This window comes from Copadichromis virginalis, linkage group LG23 (assembly GCF_057382275.1).
Source record: "Copadichromis virginalis isolate Kocher_CV1m ecotype Utaka linkage group LG23, C_Virginalis_male_GT1.1, whole genome shotgun sequence".
NCBI classification, from domain to species: Eukaryota; Metazoa; Chordata; class Actinopteri; order Cichliformes; family Cichlidae; genus Copadichromis; species Copadichromis virginalis.
Genome location: NC_140639.1, coordinates 18,091,389 through 18,110,538, shown reverse-complemented (window position 1 = coordinate 18,110,538; position 19,150 = coordinate 18,091,389). Strand labels below are relative to the sequence as shown.

The 19,150-nt window shown below is 43.7% G+C and overlaps 1 protein-coding gene across 1 annotated transcript in view; it reads right to left on the bottom strand.

Annotated features, from left to right (window-relative positions):
• Positions 1-586: 586 nt before the first annotated feature.
• LOC146680579 (uncharacterized) overlaps positions 587-19,150 on the bottom strand; it is a 30,424-nt gene continuing 11,860 nt past the window's right edge. The window contains exons 10-15 of the mRNA XM_085447157.1: positions 18,368-18,541; positions 16,063-16,236; positions 15,640-15,813; positions 4,383-4,556; positions 2,204-2,250; positions 587-2,028 (exon numbers count right to left, since the gene is read on the bottom strand). Coding sequence (XP_085303283.1) covers positions 1,445-2,028; positions 2,204-2,250; positions 4,383-4,556; positions 15,640-15,813; positions 16,063-16,236; positions 18,368-18,541 — 1,327 coding nt within the window. The 3' untranslated portion in view covers positions 587-1,444. The remainder of the gene's footprint in view (positions 2,029-2,203; positions 2,251-4,382; positions 4,557-15,639; positions 15,814-16,062; positions 16,237-18,367; positions 18,542-19,150) is intronic.

The window sequence follows — 19,150 nt, the reverse complement described above, 5'->3', positions numbered from 1 at the left end:
GTTTCCAGCTCAGACTGTTTCTGGCATAGAGACAGTCTGAGCCTGCACAAACCACCTGTTCAGACTCATCTGAACATTTTATAGCAGCTGGAGAGTTTTCATAGAGGGATAAGTCTAATTGTCCTATAAAGTTCAATTGTTTAAAGGATTTTGGAGACGTTCAACTTATAGATGCGTGCTTGTTTAAATGTCCACCAAATAACCTGCTGGATTCAGCTCGAGGAGCCCACAAACAATGGAACTGGTTCACTATTACTCAAACTTTTAATTGTTGTTGTTTCAACACTATAAGGTTAATCTTGTGGTTTTACTTGGAGCATGATTATGGACACACTGTGACCAAGTTGGAGTCCACTTCCATGGCAAAATGGATCCAAAACAGATAAGGATCACAGAAAACAAATTAAAAAAAAACCCAAAACTTACATCCTGTAGTTCATCTTCTCACCAGCAGAGGGTGATAAAACATCTGAGGACTTGGTGATATCAGAACTGTACATATTGATCTGATCAGTATGGAAGTTAATGCTTCTTTGACTGGATCAGTTTTTAAAGGAGCTATTTTTATAGTACAACAGAAACATGAGAGATGCTGAATGTCTTTAATGATTTATACACTGAGTAATGTTGGATGTCCACTTATTCAGTCATGAAGCATCCAAACAGCCTGTCTGTTCTCAGGATTTGACAACAAATTAAAGCAAAAAACATTCAAATGTGCTCTTAATATGAAAATCTGCTTCTGTTGAGAGCTTCCTTCCTGTCCTGCTTCCATCACAGTTTCCAAAAACGAGTGGAACAGTAAAAGCAGTAAAAGGTTGGAAAAATCACATTAAGAGAAATCAAACATTTGGATTCATTTTAAAAAGCTCAGACTTGTTGAAAATACAGAGGAGCTGGTTGTGAACTGAGCTTCAAAGAAACACAACATACTGGTTGTGGTGGAGGTGTGGTCCCTGGCTCAGCTGCAGGGGAGGAGTGGTGCAGTGAGCTGAACAGGGCGGTGCCGCGGAGGCAGGTGAGAACACAGCGTGTGGCATTTGGACTGATGACGGTCTTTTCCCTTCTTAGTCAGGCAGGAGACGAGAGAAGAGAGATAAAAAAAAAAGCTGGCCAGAGTGTGTGGTAAATAAACTTGACATGTGTGAGCACAACCATTGTGTGTGGGGAGTCCATTCAACACTGTGATACTCACTGTGAAGCTTCAAGGGGAAAAAATACAGGAAAAAAACACGTGGATCCTGGAATAATCGTAGCTTCCATTGTTAAAAGACTGAAGAAGAAGTTTGCAAGGAATCATTTAGAACAGTTTAAAACATCAACTGATTGAACCCATGAATCTGAAAATGTGTTTCTGAGTGAGAGAGACAGACATGTACAGACTGAACTATCTGTTCAACAGTCAGAGTGTTTCTCTAACAGGAGGACACTCTTTACACTCAACTCAGCACAAAGACACTGAGGAACCACGGTAGTATGAAAATCCCAACAAATCATCCATGAGCCCTGCGCCAAACCCAGGATAAAGAGTTTCAGTGAATGTGGTGTTGAAGGTGTGGAGGTGGATCAGAGTGTCAGAGGAGACTCTGTAAAAGGACAGAGTGCCAGCAGGACAGTCCACATACACTGCTACTCTGTTAGAGGGGGAGGAAGAGGAGGAGGAGGAAGAGGAGGAGATGGCTGGTATTTGGCTTTTATTGTGCCAGACAGAAAGAGGACCATCATCTGTGCACTTCAGACTCCAGGACTGATCATTCCATCCAAACACACAATCATTAACCTTTCCTTTCTTTCTGATTCCTCTGTAACTCACTGATATCCAAACCTTTCCACTCCACTCAACCTCCCAGTAACAGCGACCAGTCAGACCATCTCTACACAGCAGCTGAGGACACCGGTCAATAAATCTGTCCATATGATTAGGATATGATTGAACCTTTTCCAACACATATGTCACCTTCCTGTTGTCGTCAGACAGTCTGAGGTTTTTATTTACTGTGTTTGTGTCAATTGTGAGTTGACAGGAATCTGATGGAGAGAACAAACACAATCCAGCTGCAGTTATTGATCCATCATCTGTTTATTGATTGACACTTTGATGATGACTCCTGACATCACAGATGTGAATCAGTGATGTGACAGTTTGAAGATGGTTGAATGTGTGCTGCTTTGTTTTCATGAATGACATTAAAAGCACACTTACACTTCCTCAGACCTGGTGTCAACCATCGGACTCCAGCAGGCTCCACCCTGAAAGGAGGAGGGGAGTCAGACCAGAACAGTCTCTTTCAGCATGCACACATGGAGATTACATGTTATCATGTTATCGCTATGGCTGAAACTGCTGATCATTTGGACTGATCCTGGCTCTGTCAGTTTTTTGAATCAGTTGTTGGATTGGTTGTCACAGCAATACATTTATATACAATGGGGCAAAAAAGTATTTAGTCAGCCACCGATTGTGCAAGTTCCCCCACCTAAAATGATGACAGAGGTCAGTAATTTGCACCAGAGGTACACTTAAACTGTGAGAGACAGAATGTGAAAAAAAATCCATGAATTCACATGGTAGGATTTGTAAAGAATTTATTCGTAAATCAGGGTGGAAAATAAGTATTTGGTCAATAACAAAAATACAACTCAATACTTTGTAACATAACCTTTGTTGGCAATAACAGAGGTCAAACGTTTACTATAGGTCTTTACCAGGTTTGCACACACAGTAGCTGGTATTTTGGCCCATTCCTCCATGCAGATCTTCTCGAGAGCAGTGATGTTTTGGGGCTGTCGCCGAGCAACACGGACTTTCAACTCCCGCCACAGATTTTCTATGGGGTTGAGGTCTGGAGACTGGCTAGGCCACTCCAGGACTTTCAAATGCTTCTTACGGAGCCACTCCTTTGTTGCCCAGGCGGTGTGTTTTGGATCATTGTCATGTTGGAAGACCCAGCCTCGTTTCATCTTCAAAGTTCTCACTGATGGAAGGAGGTTTTGGCTCAAAATCTCACGATACATGGCCCCATTCATTCTGTCCTTAACACGGATCAGTCGTCCTGTCCCCTTGGCAGAAAAACAGCCCCATAGCATGATGTTTCCACCCCCATGCTTCACAGTAGGTATGGTGTTCTTGGGATGTAACTCAGTATTCTTCGTCTTCCAAACACGACGAGTTGAGTTTATACCAAAAAGTTCTACTTTGGTTTCATCTGACCACATGACATTCTCCCAATCCTCTGCTGTATCATCCATGTTCTCTCTGGCAAACTTCAGACGGGCCTGGACATGCACTGGCTTCAGCAGCGGAACATGTCTGGCACTGCGGGATTTGATTCCCTGCCGTTGTAGTGTGTTACTGATGGTGACCTTTGTTACTTTGGTCCCAGCTCTCTGCAGGTCATTCACCAGGTCCCCCCGTGTGGTTCTGGGATCTTTGCTCACCGTTCTCATGATCATTTTGACCCCACGGGATGAGATCTTGCGTGGAGCCCCAGATCGTGGGAGATTATCAGTGGTCTTGTATGTCTTCCATTTTCTGATGATTGCTCCCACGGTTGATTTTTTCACACCAAGCTCCTTGCCTATTGTAGATTCACTCTTCCTAGTCTGGTGCAGGTCTACAATACTTTTCCTGGTGTCCTTCAAAAGCTCTTTGGTCTTGGCCATGGCGGAGTTTGGAGTCTGACTGTTTGAGGCTGTGGACAGGTGTCTTTTATACAGATGATGAGTTCAAACAGGTGCCATTCATACAGGTAACGAGTGAGGGACAGAAAAGCGTCTTACAGAAGACGTTACAGGTCTGTGAGAGCCAGAGATTTTCCATGTTTGAGGTGACCAAATACTTATTTTCCACCCTAATTTACGAATAAATTCTTTATAAATCCTACCATGTGAATTCATGGATTTTTTTTTTCACATTCTGTCTCTCACAGTTGAAGTGTACCTCTGGTGCAAATTACTGAACTCTGTCATCATTTTAAGTGAGGGAACTTGCACAATCGGTGGCTGACTGAATACTTTTTTGCCCCACTGTAGTGAAATCATGGCTCCACCATTTTACTAATTGGTGTATTGATAATAAGAAGAGTGCTTCAAGTGAAGAGAATATCAATGATTCTCTTCATGAGCCCTTGTTTTATATTAGGAGAAGTTTTCTTTGGGAGAGAGAGTGGTTTCTTTCTGATATATATTCTATGAAATTATTGTAAAACAGCTGTCTGACATCATTTTAAAAAACTTCTAAATTCTACCGTAAACCCATCAATTTCTGCTGTTTTCACTTTAGACACAGAGAGCTGTGTCATTGTTCATCTCAGAGTCACACAAACAGTCAAGAAACAAAGTGTTTTCAGCTCTTCCTCCTCTATCAGGCATTCTTTACATACCTGAGAGTGCCCAGTCTCCATTGTGGATCCTTCAGTCCATCTGAAAGCATCTTCATTCCTGAGTCTCCTGGATGATTGTAGCTCAGATCCAACTCCTTCAAATGAGAGGGGTTAGAGCTCAGAGCTGAAGCCAGAGAAGTACAGCCTTCCTCTGTGATCAAACAGCCTGACAGCCTGTGAACACACAAAACAGCAATCAATCTGTGAACTGTTCCCTGAATGTTTTATTTTTAAATATTGAGATACAATGTCATCCATAAGCCACAAACCACAAGAGATGAAAACAGCAGCCTAAAATTGATTTATAAAGCAAAATCCTACAATATTAAGCATCGAATTTCAACATTTACTTAGTCCCCTGTGAGCAGCACTTGATGACAGTGAAGAACACCCTTTAGGACGTGACTTTCAACAGAACCAGACTGAGGGACGGGCAGCTATCTGCTTTGACCAGTTGTAGAGTAATTAGAAAAGAGAAAAGTAAGAAAAAAGTCTTGAGAGATCAAAAATAACAAACAGGACAAAACACAAGCTACAGGAGAGGACAAAGTTATTTCTAGTTTAGTATCAACAATTTCAAGATTCACAGTGTTACTGTAATGTTGATTTAATGTCATCCAAAGGAAGTATCTGGTGAGACGCCATGTTTCTAAGATTTTCATCGCTGAGTACAATAACCTCTGTTATATATGCTATATTTAGAACCAGCACATTAGAGGTCATCAAGGTGTTTATGTCCTTAAGACATCCCTGCAGTTTAATTAACTGGTGTGTGGCATTTGGCTCAGTGGATATAAAAAGTTGGGTATCATCCCCAAAGCAATGAAAATGTATGCTATAAATTAAAACGAACTGGCTCCAGTATGCAACCCTGTGGAACGACATACTTTCACAGGGTTCAAACCATTTCTGTTAATACCAATGATGTATTCTATGTGTCTGTAGTAAAATGTAATGATCAAGGGCACTTAATGCTGCACTTTGGTATAGCAAGACAAACACAGTAAAGGTTATTATCTGAGGCCATAAGAAGATGTCATATGCTGTGGGAGTGTCTGGTCAGGTGTGGTCCAGGTTCCTGTTGTCCGTCCCCTGGGGTGGAGTTGGCAAGCTCATCACCTGCTTCCAATTTCCGGGGCTCCATCTAGAGGGTTTTTAAGCTAGCACTGCCTGCCACTCCTCGCCAGTTCGTCCTGGTAAACTTGGCCTCCTCTGTGCTCGGACTCTGTGTGCCTGGATCATGTGTTAATGTGTTCTCCGTCTCCTGTGTTCTCCAGATTCATCACCCGTCGTACTCATCAGCAGTGCTGGTTCTGTTTCGATCCCGTTCTCCAGTCTGCCTAGAACCCTAGGACCACACACTCACCTTCTCCTTAGCCTGCCCTCCAGCCCGTACTTTAACTTCCCTGGACACCTTGGAACCTGGACCAGCTTCCCCACACTCTCAACCATCCCTGGAACGCTCCCACGGCAACCCCTTCCCCGCCTAATAGCCGGTGTTTTCAAGTAAGCACAAGACTCTCCACTAGTACCACTCACTTCTGCCCTTTAATTGAATCCCATTCAGTAAAACCCTTCTCCTGTGTTTGCAGAAGTTCCCGCCCGTGTTCTCCTTGTGTTCAACATCCGTTTCTCCGCCCTCGGGCCTCCCTCAGTTCCTGCGAATGATTTCTGTTAGACCCAGTCTTGTTTAAGTTCCTTTTCCTTTCAATAAATTGTACATAGTTCGAGCAATTGAGTCTGCTCTTGAGTCCACTGCATCCTTATTTGTGACAGAACGAACTGGCCAATAATGGACTCAGCGGACCCAATTCGCGCCGTCATAAATAACAGGGCGCGGTGTTAGGACGGCATGAACAGACATTGACGTCCCTAGTGGACCAGTGTAACACTATTAGTGAAAAGCAAGAGGAAATACTCACCAGGCTTTCAGAAATTAGTGAGCCGAATCCACCCGTTCCCCCCCAGTCAGCCGGGACTGTCGCCTGCACCCACTATGATAGAATCAGTTTATCGGGGCATTTCCTCCCCTCCACCTGAGCCTTTCCACGGAGAGTTGGGTCAGTGTGGGGGCTTCCTTTTTCAGTGTTTGTTGTTCTTCAGTCGCATGCCACACGCTTTCCCAAATGATGCTGCCAAGATTTCCCATTCTGTAGGGTTGCTAAGGGGTAAGGCGCTCGCGTGGGCTGAGGCGTTTTTGTCTTCTCACCCGATTGCCTCATGCTCCTATGAGGAATTCCTCGAGGAATTTAAGGCTACATTCGCTCACCCGATTTCTGAGGGTACTGCAGCTAAGAGGCTGTTGGGACTCCGTCAGGGGAAACGCAGTGTTGCGGAATATTCGATTGAGTTCCGCACCGCCGCTGTAGAAACGGGGTTGGCCAGACGCCGCGCTGCGGGGTATTTTTCTAGTGTCCCTTAGCGAACAGATGAAAGATCAGCTAGCTGTACACGACGAGCCGGCCACGTTCAAAGCACTCGCCTCTCTCGCTCTCAGGATTGATAATCGACTGAGAGACGTTCCAAGCCCTCTCCGTCTCTGTTTCGGCCCGCGACCATTTCCACGTTACCCCCGCCACTTCTGGTGACAACATCCGCCCGTCCTCGCGCTCCTTCCCCAGAGCCTATGCAGATCGGCCGCTCACGGCTCACTCCTGAGGAGCAGGAACGGCGTTTCCGAGCTGCAGAGTGTTTTCTACTGCGGAGGAAGCGGCCATCGCATCGCATCTGCCTGGTCCAGCCAAAAGGCGTGGCCCGCCGGTAAGTCCGTGGTTAAGGGTGGGCAGTGTTTTCAAAGGAGATAATGTCACGGCTGGGGGCAGTCGTGTGGTGTATTTAAAAAAGGATCCAAAATGCAGGTACTGGCTGGGGTGCGAGTGAGTGTTTATTTACAGTGGTGAGAAGGTGACAAAACAGGAAGAGCAGAGTGGGGAGTAAACAAACCTAAACTGGGAAAACTAACGAACAAAACTTAAACCAGACACTCACGGGAGGAGGAGCAAAATGCACAAAGAGAGATGGCAGAGAGACGCAGAATGAGTACCGGGTAACATAGAATAATGCAGACTGACATGGAATTAAACAGACGACGCGACAGAGAGCACAGGAAAACACAGGGCTTAAATACACAGGGAGTAATCAGGGAATGGGCCACAGAAGGGAGACACAGCTGGGCGCAATTAGGCTAACGAGACAGGGGAGAGGTAAAACTGAACACACTGACATGAGACATGAACTTTCAGAATAAAACAGGAAACTAACAGACACAGAGAACCAGACAGGACACTGAACTTGACAGGCAGACTCATGAGCAGACACAATAACACCATGGACAGACAGAGAGAACACAGGCAGGCATGAAACAAAAACACTAACACATAGCAAACCTAAACAAAAGACAAAACAGAATAACCGAGAACAAAGAATAATATAAAGAAACACAAAACACAGAGTCCTCAGACTCAGGACCATGACAGATAAACCCCGTTTTTTGCTGTCAGTTTCTTTGATAGCTAGTACTAAGGCTCATTCTTTTCATGCTCTCGTGGACTCTGGGTCAGAGCAAAATTTAATAGACACTGAGGTGGCTAAATCTTTGAACTTGCCCATCACTCTGCTCGAGCCTCCAATTCCAGCCTCTGCTGGCAGGCAATCATCAGGAAAATATAACCCTCTTTACCACTTCTTCCCTTGACGTGCCAGTAATCCTCGGTTTTCCGTGGATGCAGAAGCATAATCCACACATCGACTGGACAGGGAAAAGAGTACCAAGTTGGAGTTTGTTTTGACTTGCCAACTGCCTTAAGTCAGCCTTGCCCTCGGAGGCTTCTAATTCTCCTCCATTGGTTGTTTCCACTCCTGACCTTACCGCTGTCCCTCCTGAATATCATGATCTACAAGAGGTGTTTAGTAAAGACAGAGCTCAGTCGCTGCACCCTCATCGACCTTATGATTGCGCCATTGACCTCCTTCCTGGTGCTCCTTTGCCCTCCAACCGCCTTTATAACCTGTCCTGTCCTGAGAGGGGGGCTATGGAGAAGTACATCCGGGAATCGCTAGCAGCCGGTCTCATTCGTCCTTCCTCCTCGCCAGTGGCCGCGGGTTTCTTTTTCGTTTCTAAGAAAGATAAGTCGCTCCAGCCGTGCATAGATTACAGAGGACTTAATGCAATCACAATTAAGAACAAATACCCCCTGCCTTTGATCAATTCAGCTTTCGAACCCCTCCATGGTGCTACTATCTTCTCCAAACTGGACTTGAGAAATGCATAACACCCCGTCCGCATAAGGGAGGGAGACGAATGGAAGACTGCTTTCAACACTCCCCTGGGGCATTTTGAATATCTGGTAATGCCATTTGGCCTCTCTAAAGCCCCTGCAGTCTTTCAAGCACTTGTGAATGACGTGCTCAGAGATTTCCTGAATGTTTTTGTTTTTGTTTACCTGGATGACATTTTGATTTTTTTCAAAGTCTCTCGAAGAACATCAGGTCCATGTCCGAAGCGTACTGCAGCGACTATTGGAGAACCGTCTCTATGTAAAGGCCAAGAAATGCGAATTCCACACCTCGTCTGTCTCATTTCTGGGCTACCTACTGGCGGGAGGGCAGGTGAAGACGGACCCTGTAAAGATCAAGGCAGTGGTGGAGTGGCCCATCCTTGATTCACGCAGACAGCTACAACAGTTCCTTAGTTTCGCAAATTTTTACAGGCGCTTTGTCAGAAACTACAGCCAGGTAGCTGCACCTCTCACTCGCCTCACTTCCTCAAAGATTCCCTTCATTTGGTCCCCCGAGACTCACTCAGCCTTCACCACGCTCAAACAGCTCTTCACATCAGCTCCCATTCTAATCCATCCTGACACAAGTAGTTCATAGTGGAGGTTGACGCTTCAAATGTGGGGGTGGGAGCTGTGCTGTCACAAAGGTCTGGTCCACATGGTAAGCTCCAGCCCTGTGCCTATTTTTCTCGATGCCTTTCTCCTGCCGAACAGAATTATGACGTGGGGGATAGAGAGCTTCTAGCCATTAAATTGTCTTTAGAGGAGTGGCGCCACTGGCTGGAGGGAACTAAACATCCGTTTATAATTTGGACAGATCACAAGAATCTAACTTATCTCAAATACGCAAAAAGACTGAACTCTCGCCAGGCTCGGTGGTCTCTCGTCTTTACCAGATTTAACTTTGACATTTCCTATCGCCCAGGTTCCAGGAATCTCAAACCTGATGCTCTGTCCCGCCAGTACTCCTCGGACTCAGAACCCCGGGGCCCTGAGCTCATTCTCCCTTCCACCTGCAGAATTGGCTCCCTCGCCTGGGATGTGGAGGAGGCCATACGCCAGGGTCTACGAGGTGAACCCGATCCAGGAACTGGCCCACCCGGTCGGCGTTTTGTTCCTCCTGCCGCCCGGTCGGCTGTGATCCACTGGATCCACACAGCAAGGTTCACTTGCCACCCGGGAGTGAGTAGAACTACAGCACTATTGAAGAGGTATTTCTGGTGGCATTCCATGGACAAGGATGTAAAGGATTATGTGGCAGCCTGTTCCGTTTGTGCCAGTAGTAAGACCTCCAATCGGCACCCGTCTAGCTTACTCCCACCACTGAGTACCCCACATAGTCCCTGGTCTCATATTGCATTGGATTTTGTTGCCGGCCTCCCAGCTTCCTCAGGGAAGACGGTGATCCTGTCCATAGTCGATCGGTTCTCCAAAGCGGCTCATTTCATAGCCCTAGAAAAGTTATCAACAGCTACTGAGACCACCCAGATTCTTACAGACCATGTGTTCCGACTTCATGGCATACCCTCAGAAATTGTTTCTGACAGGGGGCCCCAGTTTATCTCCCAAGTGTGGAGAACCTTTTGCTCGGCCCTAGGTGCCAAGGTTACCTTGGGTGGAATACGCCCATAATTCTCTCACATCCTCGGCGACAGATTTGTCACCCTTTGAAGCCTCACTAGGTTATCAGCCACCGTTGTTCCCAGAGAATGAGACAGAACTGGCCGTTCCTTCTGTCCAGCACCACCTTCGACGCTGCCGGCCGGTGTGGCAGAAGGTTCGACAGGCTGACTGTCGACCGTCAACGGGACTATGCGGATCGTCACCGCTCTGTTGCCCCAGCTTATCAACCTGGACAAAGGGTTTGGCTCTGTGCTAAGGACATTCCCTTAAGGTCGCTTTCTCGGAAATTGCCACCCCGTTACATTGGCCCCTACGAGATTGCTGCTGTCATCAGTCCCTCGGCAGTCCGACTCAGGCTTCCGGCTTCCTGGCGCATCCACCCGATGTTTCATGTCTCTCAGGTCAAACCGGTCCGTAGCAGTCCTCTGTGCCCACCGTCCGTTCCCCCGCCCCCCGCCCAGCTCATTGACGGTCACCCGGCCTACTCGGTCAGGAGGATCGTTGACGTGCGCCGCCGCGGTCGTGGTGCCCAATACCTGGTGGACTGGGAGGGTTACGGCCCTGAAGAGCATTCTTGGGTTCCCCGGTCACTCATCCTGGACCCGTCCCTGATTTCTGACTTTCACACCTCCCTTCGCAGGGCCCAGTCCGGATGGTCGCCGGGAGGCAACCCTTGAGGAGGGGATACTGTCATATGCAGTGGGAGTGTCTGGTCAGGTGTGGTCCAGGTTCCTGTTGTCTGTCCCCTGGGGTGGAGTTGGCCAGCTCATCACCTGCTTCCAATTTCTGGGGCTCCATCTAGAGGGTTTTTAAGCCAGCACTGCCTGCCACTCTTCGCCAGTTCATCCTGCTACCACCCGTGGTAAACTTGGCCTCCTCTGTGCTCGGACTCTGTGTGCCTGGATCGTGGGTTAATGTGTTCTCCGTCTCCTCACCCGTCGTACTCATCAGCAGCGCTGGTTCTGTTTCGATCCCGTTCTCCAGTCTGCCTAGAACCCTAGGACCACACACTCACCTTCTCCTCAGCCTGCCCTCCAGCCCGTACTGTAACTTCCCTGGACACCTTGGAACCTGGACCAGCTTCCCCACACTCTCAACCATCCCTGGAACGCTCCCACGGCAACCCCTTCCCCGCCTAATAGCCGGTGTTTTCAAGTAAGCACAAGACTCTCCACTAGTACCACTCACTTCTGCCCTTTAATTGAATCCCATTCAGTAAAACCCTTCTCCTGTGTTTGCAGAAGTTCCCGCCCGTGTTCTCCTTGTGTTCAACATCCGTTTCTCCGCCCTCGGGTCTCCCTCAGTTCCTGCGAATGATTTCTGTTAGACCCAGTCTTGTTTAAGTTCCTTTTCCTTTCAATAAATTGTACATAGTTTGAGCAATTGAGTCTGCTCTTGAGTCCACTGCATCCTTGTTTGTGACAGAAGATCAATAGTAACCTTTAATAGTGTTGTTTCTGTGCTATTATGAACTATAAATCCACACCCATCTTACAGCATCTCTTATAGTCATAGAAAACAAGTTGTGGTTTGTTGCAAATAGTGCAAATTATCTAACTTAATTATAACAAAATAATTGTTTACAACTGGGAATAGGTGTCATTTGAATTTTTATAATATTGAAATTCTAAGAAATGGATTCTGTAAGGTGAAATTGATTAATATTTTTCCAGCTATACCAAAGTCATTAATTCTCTATTACACACACAATCAAGAAGTTGCACAAAGGTTGTTCATATTCTTAAATGGCCCTATTTGTTGTTATTTAATCCAATAATTTTACAAGTGTAACTGTATTGTTTAGTGGCGTGTAGAATGTGGAAAAGGCAGACACTAAACCAGACATTCACAGTAGTGAAGTGCCAGTGAGTAGTGAGGCCATTTTCTAGGGCTCTGGTGGTGTTTGTTACGAAATAAATATATTCTTAGTGCTTATTTTCTGATTATATTGTTTTATGTATTTTAACTCATTCACTGCCAGCCATTGGCAGTGAATGAGTTAAACCCATTGACTCATTCACTGCAATTGACGGCTATAGACGTCAATGGCAGTGAATGAGTTAATAATAGAGGCCTTTATAGACCAAGGCCAGATGTGAGAAAGAACTAGGTCAGAGGGTGACAGGTCACCTAGCAACAGAGGCTTTAGTAAGGGGAAGTTAAGAAACAGCAAGTTTAGTGCAGAGCTGCAGAGGCATATTAATAAAGTACAGGAAACCAGACAGAAAAAGCGGAACTAAGTAACACACACACACACATTAGTCAGACCAGAAGGAGTTGTTTTGATCGAAACTGTGTGTGTGACTTATAGCAGAACTATATGTGTATTTTAGCTTGCAATGTTTTCAGAACCGTGGGTGTGTGCCGGGACAGGAAAAGAAGAAAAAAAAGAAAAACTCAAGTTTCCTGTCTGACTGCATGAGTGAAGCTAGGTATAGGACAATTAAATAAAGTCTATGACTAAGTGCAGTAGTGCAGATCTGGAGAAGAAATTTAGTTATTTATTTATAATTTAGTAATGATACATTGTTATAAAGTGTTTAGAAAGTGCTTAATGGGCAATAGTACTGTTGTGCTCTTAACAAGATTTTCTGTGTATTTAGCAGGAGAAACTATGTCAGTTGACCTCAGACTTGTTCAGGACGCTGAAGCACCTGAGGGCAACCACCAATAAAATATAATCTGGGGAAAATGAACAGAGGAAGTGATTTTTAAGTCTGATTTCAGACCATGTAAGTATTAGTTAAGGAGTAGGGCAAAACTTTTATGGCCCGGAAAGTTCTAGTTCCCACAACTTATTGTTAGATTAGTAAACAAAATTTTTCTGTGATTAAGATTTTTGGGGTTTTTGTTTTAGTGATGGGTTAATTCTGTCAGTTAGGTTTGGGTTGTTTTCTTAGTTCAATAGAGGGAGTTTTAAACATGGACATGTCTAGGAGGGGCCCATTATTTTTGTCACAGTGCACTTAGAGAAAACCTGTCAGGTGTCACCCTTATGGTGATGTTTTGTGCTTTGAGTTAATAATCAGCTCTCTTTTTCTAATTCTTTGTTGTAAGCAGGCCTGGTGGATCGAATTAACAGCGCTGTAAAACATTTCTGTGAGAGCAAATATAAGGTGAGCTTTTCCAGATTACAATGGGCTGAGGAAAAGGCTACCTGTGGGAACCGTGTGAGTTCCTGTCTAAAAGGATTGCAGCGAGTCAATCCAGTCCAAAATCATAAACAATGGTTTTTTCTTTTAAAAATGATGACATGACTTTGCGGGTGATGGAGACTGGAATGGGTTGCGCGTAAGTCTCCACTATCCGCAATATCTCGTGTGAATGCGTGTGCATGAATGTGTGTGACTGGACTGTGACTGGACTGACGATGTGGACTAAAGTGTTGACTGACTTGACAATGAGACAAAGACTGGACCAAGGTTAGGATGAATAAATGTTGACAAACAATTCACCATGCCGGTAAGAGAAAGGTGGATGCTTTGCTTTGCTTTGTTTTGCTTTTGGCAGAAGCAGGAGAATAGAGACTGGAGGTTCACATGAGAGTGTGGAGCTGCAGACTTAACCTTTCGGCTGCTAATTTTGGGTTGCTGATGTTTGCTTTAAGAAAATTTGGTTTTATTGACTGGGTTTAGATAAGGGTAACACATTATATTGTTGGGAAAATGCCAAATGCTAAAGGGAAGAACATTTTTGATATCATTGATGTTACCATTAACCATAACAGGCCACTGTAGAAATCAATTAAATTTTATAGAGGAAAATAGTCAGGACCAAAGCAATATTTAGGAATTATATAGGGGAATGGTAGACTTGTCACATTCAAAGTACAGTGATGGAATAACAAACACTGGTCCAAGTGGAAGGGCGTGTGATACGAGGTGGTACTGGAGGAAAACAAGCAAAGTAAAGAAAGCAAACCTATTTTGGTTAGCTTTGATAAAGTCAAATTAAGAAGCACCATGACACTCAGAAGATCAGCGTGAAAGTAAAACATACACAAATTTTGTATGAAGCGCATGACTGATAACTGTTCTGTTTTAAGTTTTGTTTTTTATAGCACAGATTGGATCATAATGAGGGAAGGACAGCGGGAAAAACTGAGTTTCAAATGTGAACTTAATGTTAACACACAGGTTTTGTTTCTAGGTAGTTCGGAGGATGCAGGCTCTGGATGGAACCAGGAGTTCAAAAGATTTAACTGATTTTATTCCTTAAACACAGGTTTGCAGGCCCGGAGCAAATATAGTCGAAAGGGTGTTTGATAATTTAGGTACGGTAAAACCTATGCATAAGTAATTGCCTTTATGCTTAAGCTTAACTGATTGAAAATGTCTGATAGAATAAGCAGTTATAATCATTTTCTTACACATACTGCAAAATGTGCTCATAAAGACCTAAGCACTCAGTCTTTTGAGGGTCATAAGCTTCATCTGGCGGGACTGTCCAGGTGATACATGGTGAGAGGTGACAGAAGTAAAACTAAAAGGTTAATGCATAACATGCTTACAAACACAGACATCACGTAGATTTATTTCTAGGGTAGAGGTGAAACATATTTTTCTTGCTTTGTGCTTGCATAGCAACAGTTGATGCAGGAGGTGTTAAAGATAAGCATGAAATGAATAAGTCAACAGGAAACATCTGGAGGGTGAGACGGGTGAAATAATAGCTTGCAATGTTTTCAGAACTGTGGGTGTGTGCTCGTGTCTGCAGTTCTCCGTTTCTGGAAATGTGCAATAAAGATTATTTTTAGAGCTTTGACCACACTGAGTCCAGTCTTTCTCTGTCGCCAAAAGAATTCAGAAAAGAACTGGATTTGATATGTTCATCTTGATCTTCCTTGCACAAAGAAAAGTTCCTAGTCCTGGTGGAATTAGGCTTCTCTTTGGTTAATCAAAAAAAAAAAGAAAAAGCCGTCACTTGATTGGAAATGTCTGAGTGAGAGAAATGATAGGGAATAGAAGGAAAAGACCATATTTCACCCATATTGTCTCCCTGTGAAATCCATAAGTGATTTTAAAATCCTTCTCTTTACACATAACACTGCCCACTTCTCCCTTTGACAGCAGACTTATTTTCTAGAGTTTCTGAAAGCAGAAGAGGAGGCAGACCCTCTCTCAGTTTTGCTGTAATAGGGTTAGGATCCTAGGAGTTTTTCATGATGTACTAATCCTCTTCTTTACTCAATCCATTTTACGCTCTGTGAACAGCTCTATAGCATTTAATTATTAGTAAGCATTTAAAATATGATTTTCTCTTGCCAAGTGTGTCTTTGTCCGCACTCTCTCTGCTCTCTTTTTCTTTCCCCCTTTCATATGTGAAATGATCATCAGTTGAAAAGTCTGAATCCTGACCTGAGAGTTTCCATAGTACAATCTGGACTCTCCAGTCCAGCAGATAGAAGCTTCAGTCCTGAATCCTGCAGGTCATTGTTACTTAGGTCCAGTTGTCTCAGTCTAGAGAACTGGGAACTGCGTAATAAGGACAGCACTTCACAGGTTCTCTCAGACAGATTACATACATTCAGTCTGAAAAATTATGAAGAAGAACATAATAGCACTGGTGTTAAAGCGTATTCAAGGTACGACAAGAAAACAATAGATTTGGCAATATTTCAGGACCAACTGGAATCTTCATTGCCTTATGTTAAAATAAACAAAAATGTGGCAGTTTTCTGTGATTTTAAAATAATACTAAAACTGCAAAGTCATGAGAGAAGATAATAATATTGGCAATTTTGGTCTGTTGATGAAAAACAAAATGTCTCTTGATGTGACCTGAGAGTTTCCAGCATACAGTGTGGACTCTTTAGTCCAGTGGACAGAAGCTTCACTCCGGAATCCTGCAGGTCATTGTTACTCATGTCCAACTCTCTCAGGCTAGAGGACTGCGAGTTGAAAACTGAGGAGAGAGCTTCACAGCTTTTCTCTGTGAGGTTACAGCCTCTCAATCTGAAAAAATATACAAAAGAAGGCTTTAATTAAAGTGTGTCTATGGTGGCCAAAATAGTTATTAGATTTAGCAATATTTATTCTGTTTTGTTTTGTCAGTGGGGTTAGGTGACCAATATAGGGTGTATTCTGCCTCTTGCCCTATGGTAGCTGGGATAGGCTCCAGCACCCCCTGACAAGTATAATCAGAAGAGAATGAATGGATGGATGGATGGATGGATGGATGGATGGATGGATATTTTGTTTTAGGACTAAGTGAAATCCTTATTGTCTCTTGGCCTTATGTCAAATAAGTTAGAAATTTTAATTGTGAAATTTATCCTGACCTAGACTGAAATGCTAAAAATATAAAGATGCAAAAATATGTAAGTTAAACTTAATTACTAGGGGTGCAACGATACACAAAATTCACGGTTCGGTTCGGTTCGGTTCGATACTTTGGTGTCACGGTTCGATATTTTTTCGATACAAAAAAAATGTTCATGCCTTTTTCATTTGTCATTTATTAAAATTATAAATGTATATTTTAACTCAAAAGTACAGTTTTTAAATTTAACCCTAACCCTTGTGCGTGTTTTTTATTTTGACAGTGAATGCGCACCTGCGGACCACTTATGTGCACCCCTGGTTATTTAGCTCGTCATATTGCAGCCACAGAAATTCTTTTGTCCATGAAACCATAAAGCTGCACTTTCTTTTTGCCTTATAGTCTGATTTGTCATAACTTCTCCGTTTTGTGGAAAGCTTTTCTTTGGCTGTCACTTCTTCACCCTGACCTGTCTTATTTGGCTCAGCAGAACTAAAATATATATCCTGCTGCTTTTACACACGCACTCACATAAGCTCAGCGATTCTCTGCGCGATCAACCTCTCACATGTTTAAGCTTGCTGCGGGAGATTTCACTTGTCATGTTTGCATAGTAAGCTAACGATTGATAAGACGATGTCAGAGGAATTGGTGCACAAATTATCATCACTCACAGATCAGTGCTGTCGCTCTCTATACACAGTTCGCACGATTGCAAAGTGAAAGCAAATTCAAACGCGATTTCAATATGTCACATATTGACAGTGGCTCACCGATGCCAATGACATAATTACCCAGCTACATTTCTGAAAGAATGCAAAAGCATTGACATATATTTTTCCTTCCTACAATAGCCCGACGGGCAGGGCAGAGATAGATTTTGGTAGCCCGACTGGAAAAATCGCTAGCCCCAGGACGTCGGGCTAGCGATATTGCAAGCCCTGTATCTGATTGAGGAATCACTCATCTTTGGAAAAGAGAGTTTATTACAGAGAAATGGCTCTTTCCAAAATAAAAGCTATACTATCCGCTTCTTCTGGGCTATATTCTCAGCAGCACATTAAACATATAAGGAGAATCATGTGCTAACAGCTGTCTAAATGACTCGGCTAAAGTTAGTAGCATGCTTGCTTGTTTTTGTCTGCTTCCACTTGTCTTTGCACTAGGATGATGTCGGCTAAATGTGCAGTCATATTCGTTGTGTTCCCACTAGTGCTTTCAGGTTAATCTCGTTGAAATGACCTTAACGCCACAACACGGCAAATCTCCGCTACTGCCAATCGCCCCGTGCATGGGGCTAGACGGCCAACACATTAACGAGCTAACTGCGCTAACACACTAGTTCCCACCCATGTAATTGAGCATTGCATGGCACATCTAACATACTGTTTTACTTTAGTCCATGACTCGCTTACCTTCAGGGTCATACGTCACATGAAAACCAAAATAATTCCAAACGCCAGATCTGAATGAGGGTGGGGGAGGTCCATGTTGCAAGGAGAGCTTAACTTCTGTCTCGCTAGCTTGCCCTGCGCTCTTCCTTCTGACGATGCTGTCTGTGTTGAGCGCTCAGTGGATCTGCGCTCGACAGTGCAGCCTAGGCGGAGTAGTCGAACGCAGATTCACTGAGCGCTCAACACAGACAGCATCGTCAGAAGGAAAGTTGATAAAATAAATTACAAATTTTGTATTGTTCGATGCATATGCGTACCGAACACTGTATCGAACGGTTCAATATCGATACGAATATCATTGCACCCCTATTAATTACCTATGTTTAATAATGTATTTTTTTTCCCGTAAAAACAAATCACCTGAGCTAACCTGATAGTTTCTAGTCTACAGTGTGGACTCTCCATTCCAACAGACAGAAGCTCTACACCAGAATCCCTTAGGTTATTGTTACTCATGTCCAACTCTGTCAAACTAGAGGACTGGGATCTGAGAACTGAGGACAGAGCTTCACAGCCTTTCTCTGACAGGTTACAGGCACTCAGTCTAAAAAAAGAAGAGAAAGAAAATGTGATTAGATAAATTCAAATGATGAATACAGATGAGCCAAACAGCACAATTCGCCAGTTAATTAAATGCTATCCTGGGACAAATCTTAAATAATTTGAATTTGTTTAGGGAAAACTAAATTCTTTCTTTGTATCTAAATGGAAACCACTGAGTGAAAGATACATTTATTGATATTAGTTCAGCACCAAATGGCAAAGGCATACAGCCCTGTCATGGGTGTTTAAAGGACTGAAGCCATGTTTTTTTTTGTTTTTTTTGGGGGGGGGGGGGGGGGGGATTTATTTAGTAGGTGCTTGTTGTTCACATTCTAATTGTTTTTGAGAGACTAAAGAGGGATAGAATTTCTCATCTGAGAACCACAATGATTAAGTTTCTCAACACATAGTCATATTAGTATACATCTGTTTGACAAAGTAAAGATACAAAGATCACCAGGCAATGTAACCACACAAGCAATGTAAACACTGTGATTCAGTTTTCAGCTTGTTTGTTTTTGTCTTCATTTTCCTGCTATTTAAGGAAATGAATATAAAAAAAGTTGAGATTACATCTTTTTGTTGGATTTTTTAATGTTGCTGATATCAC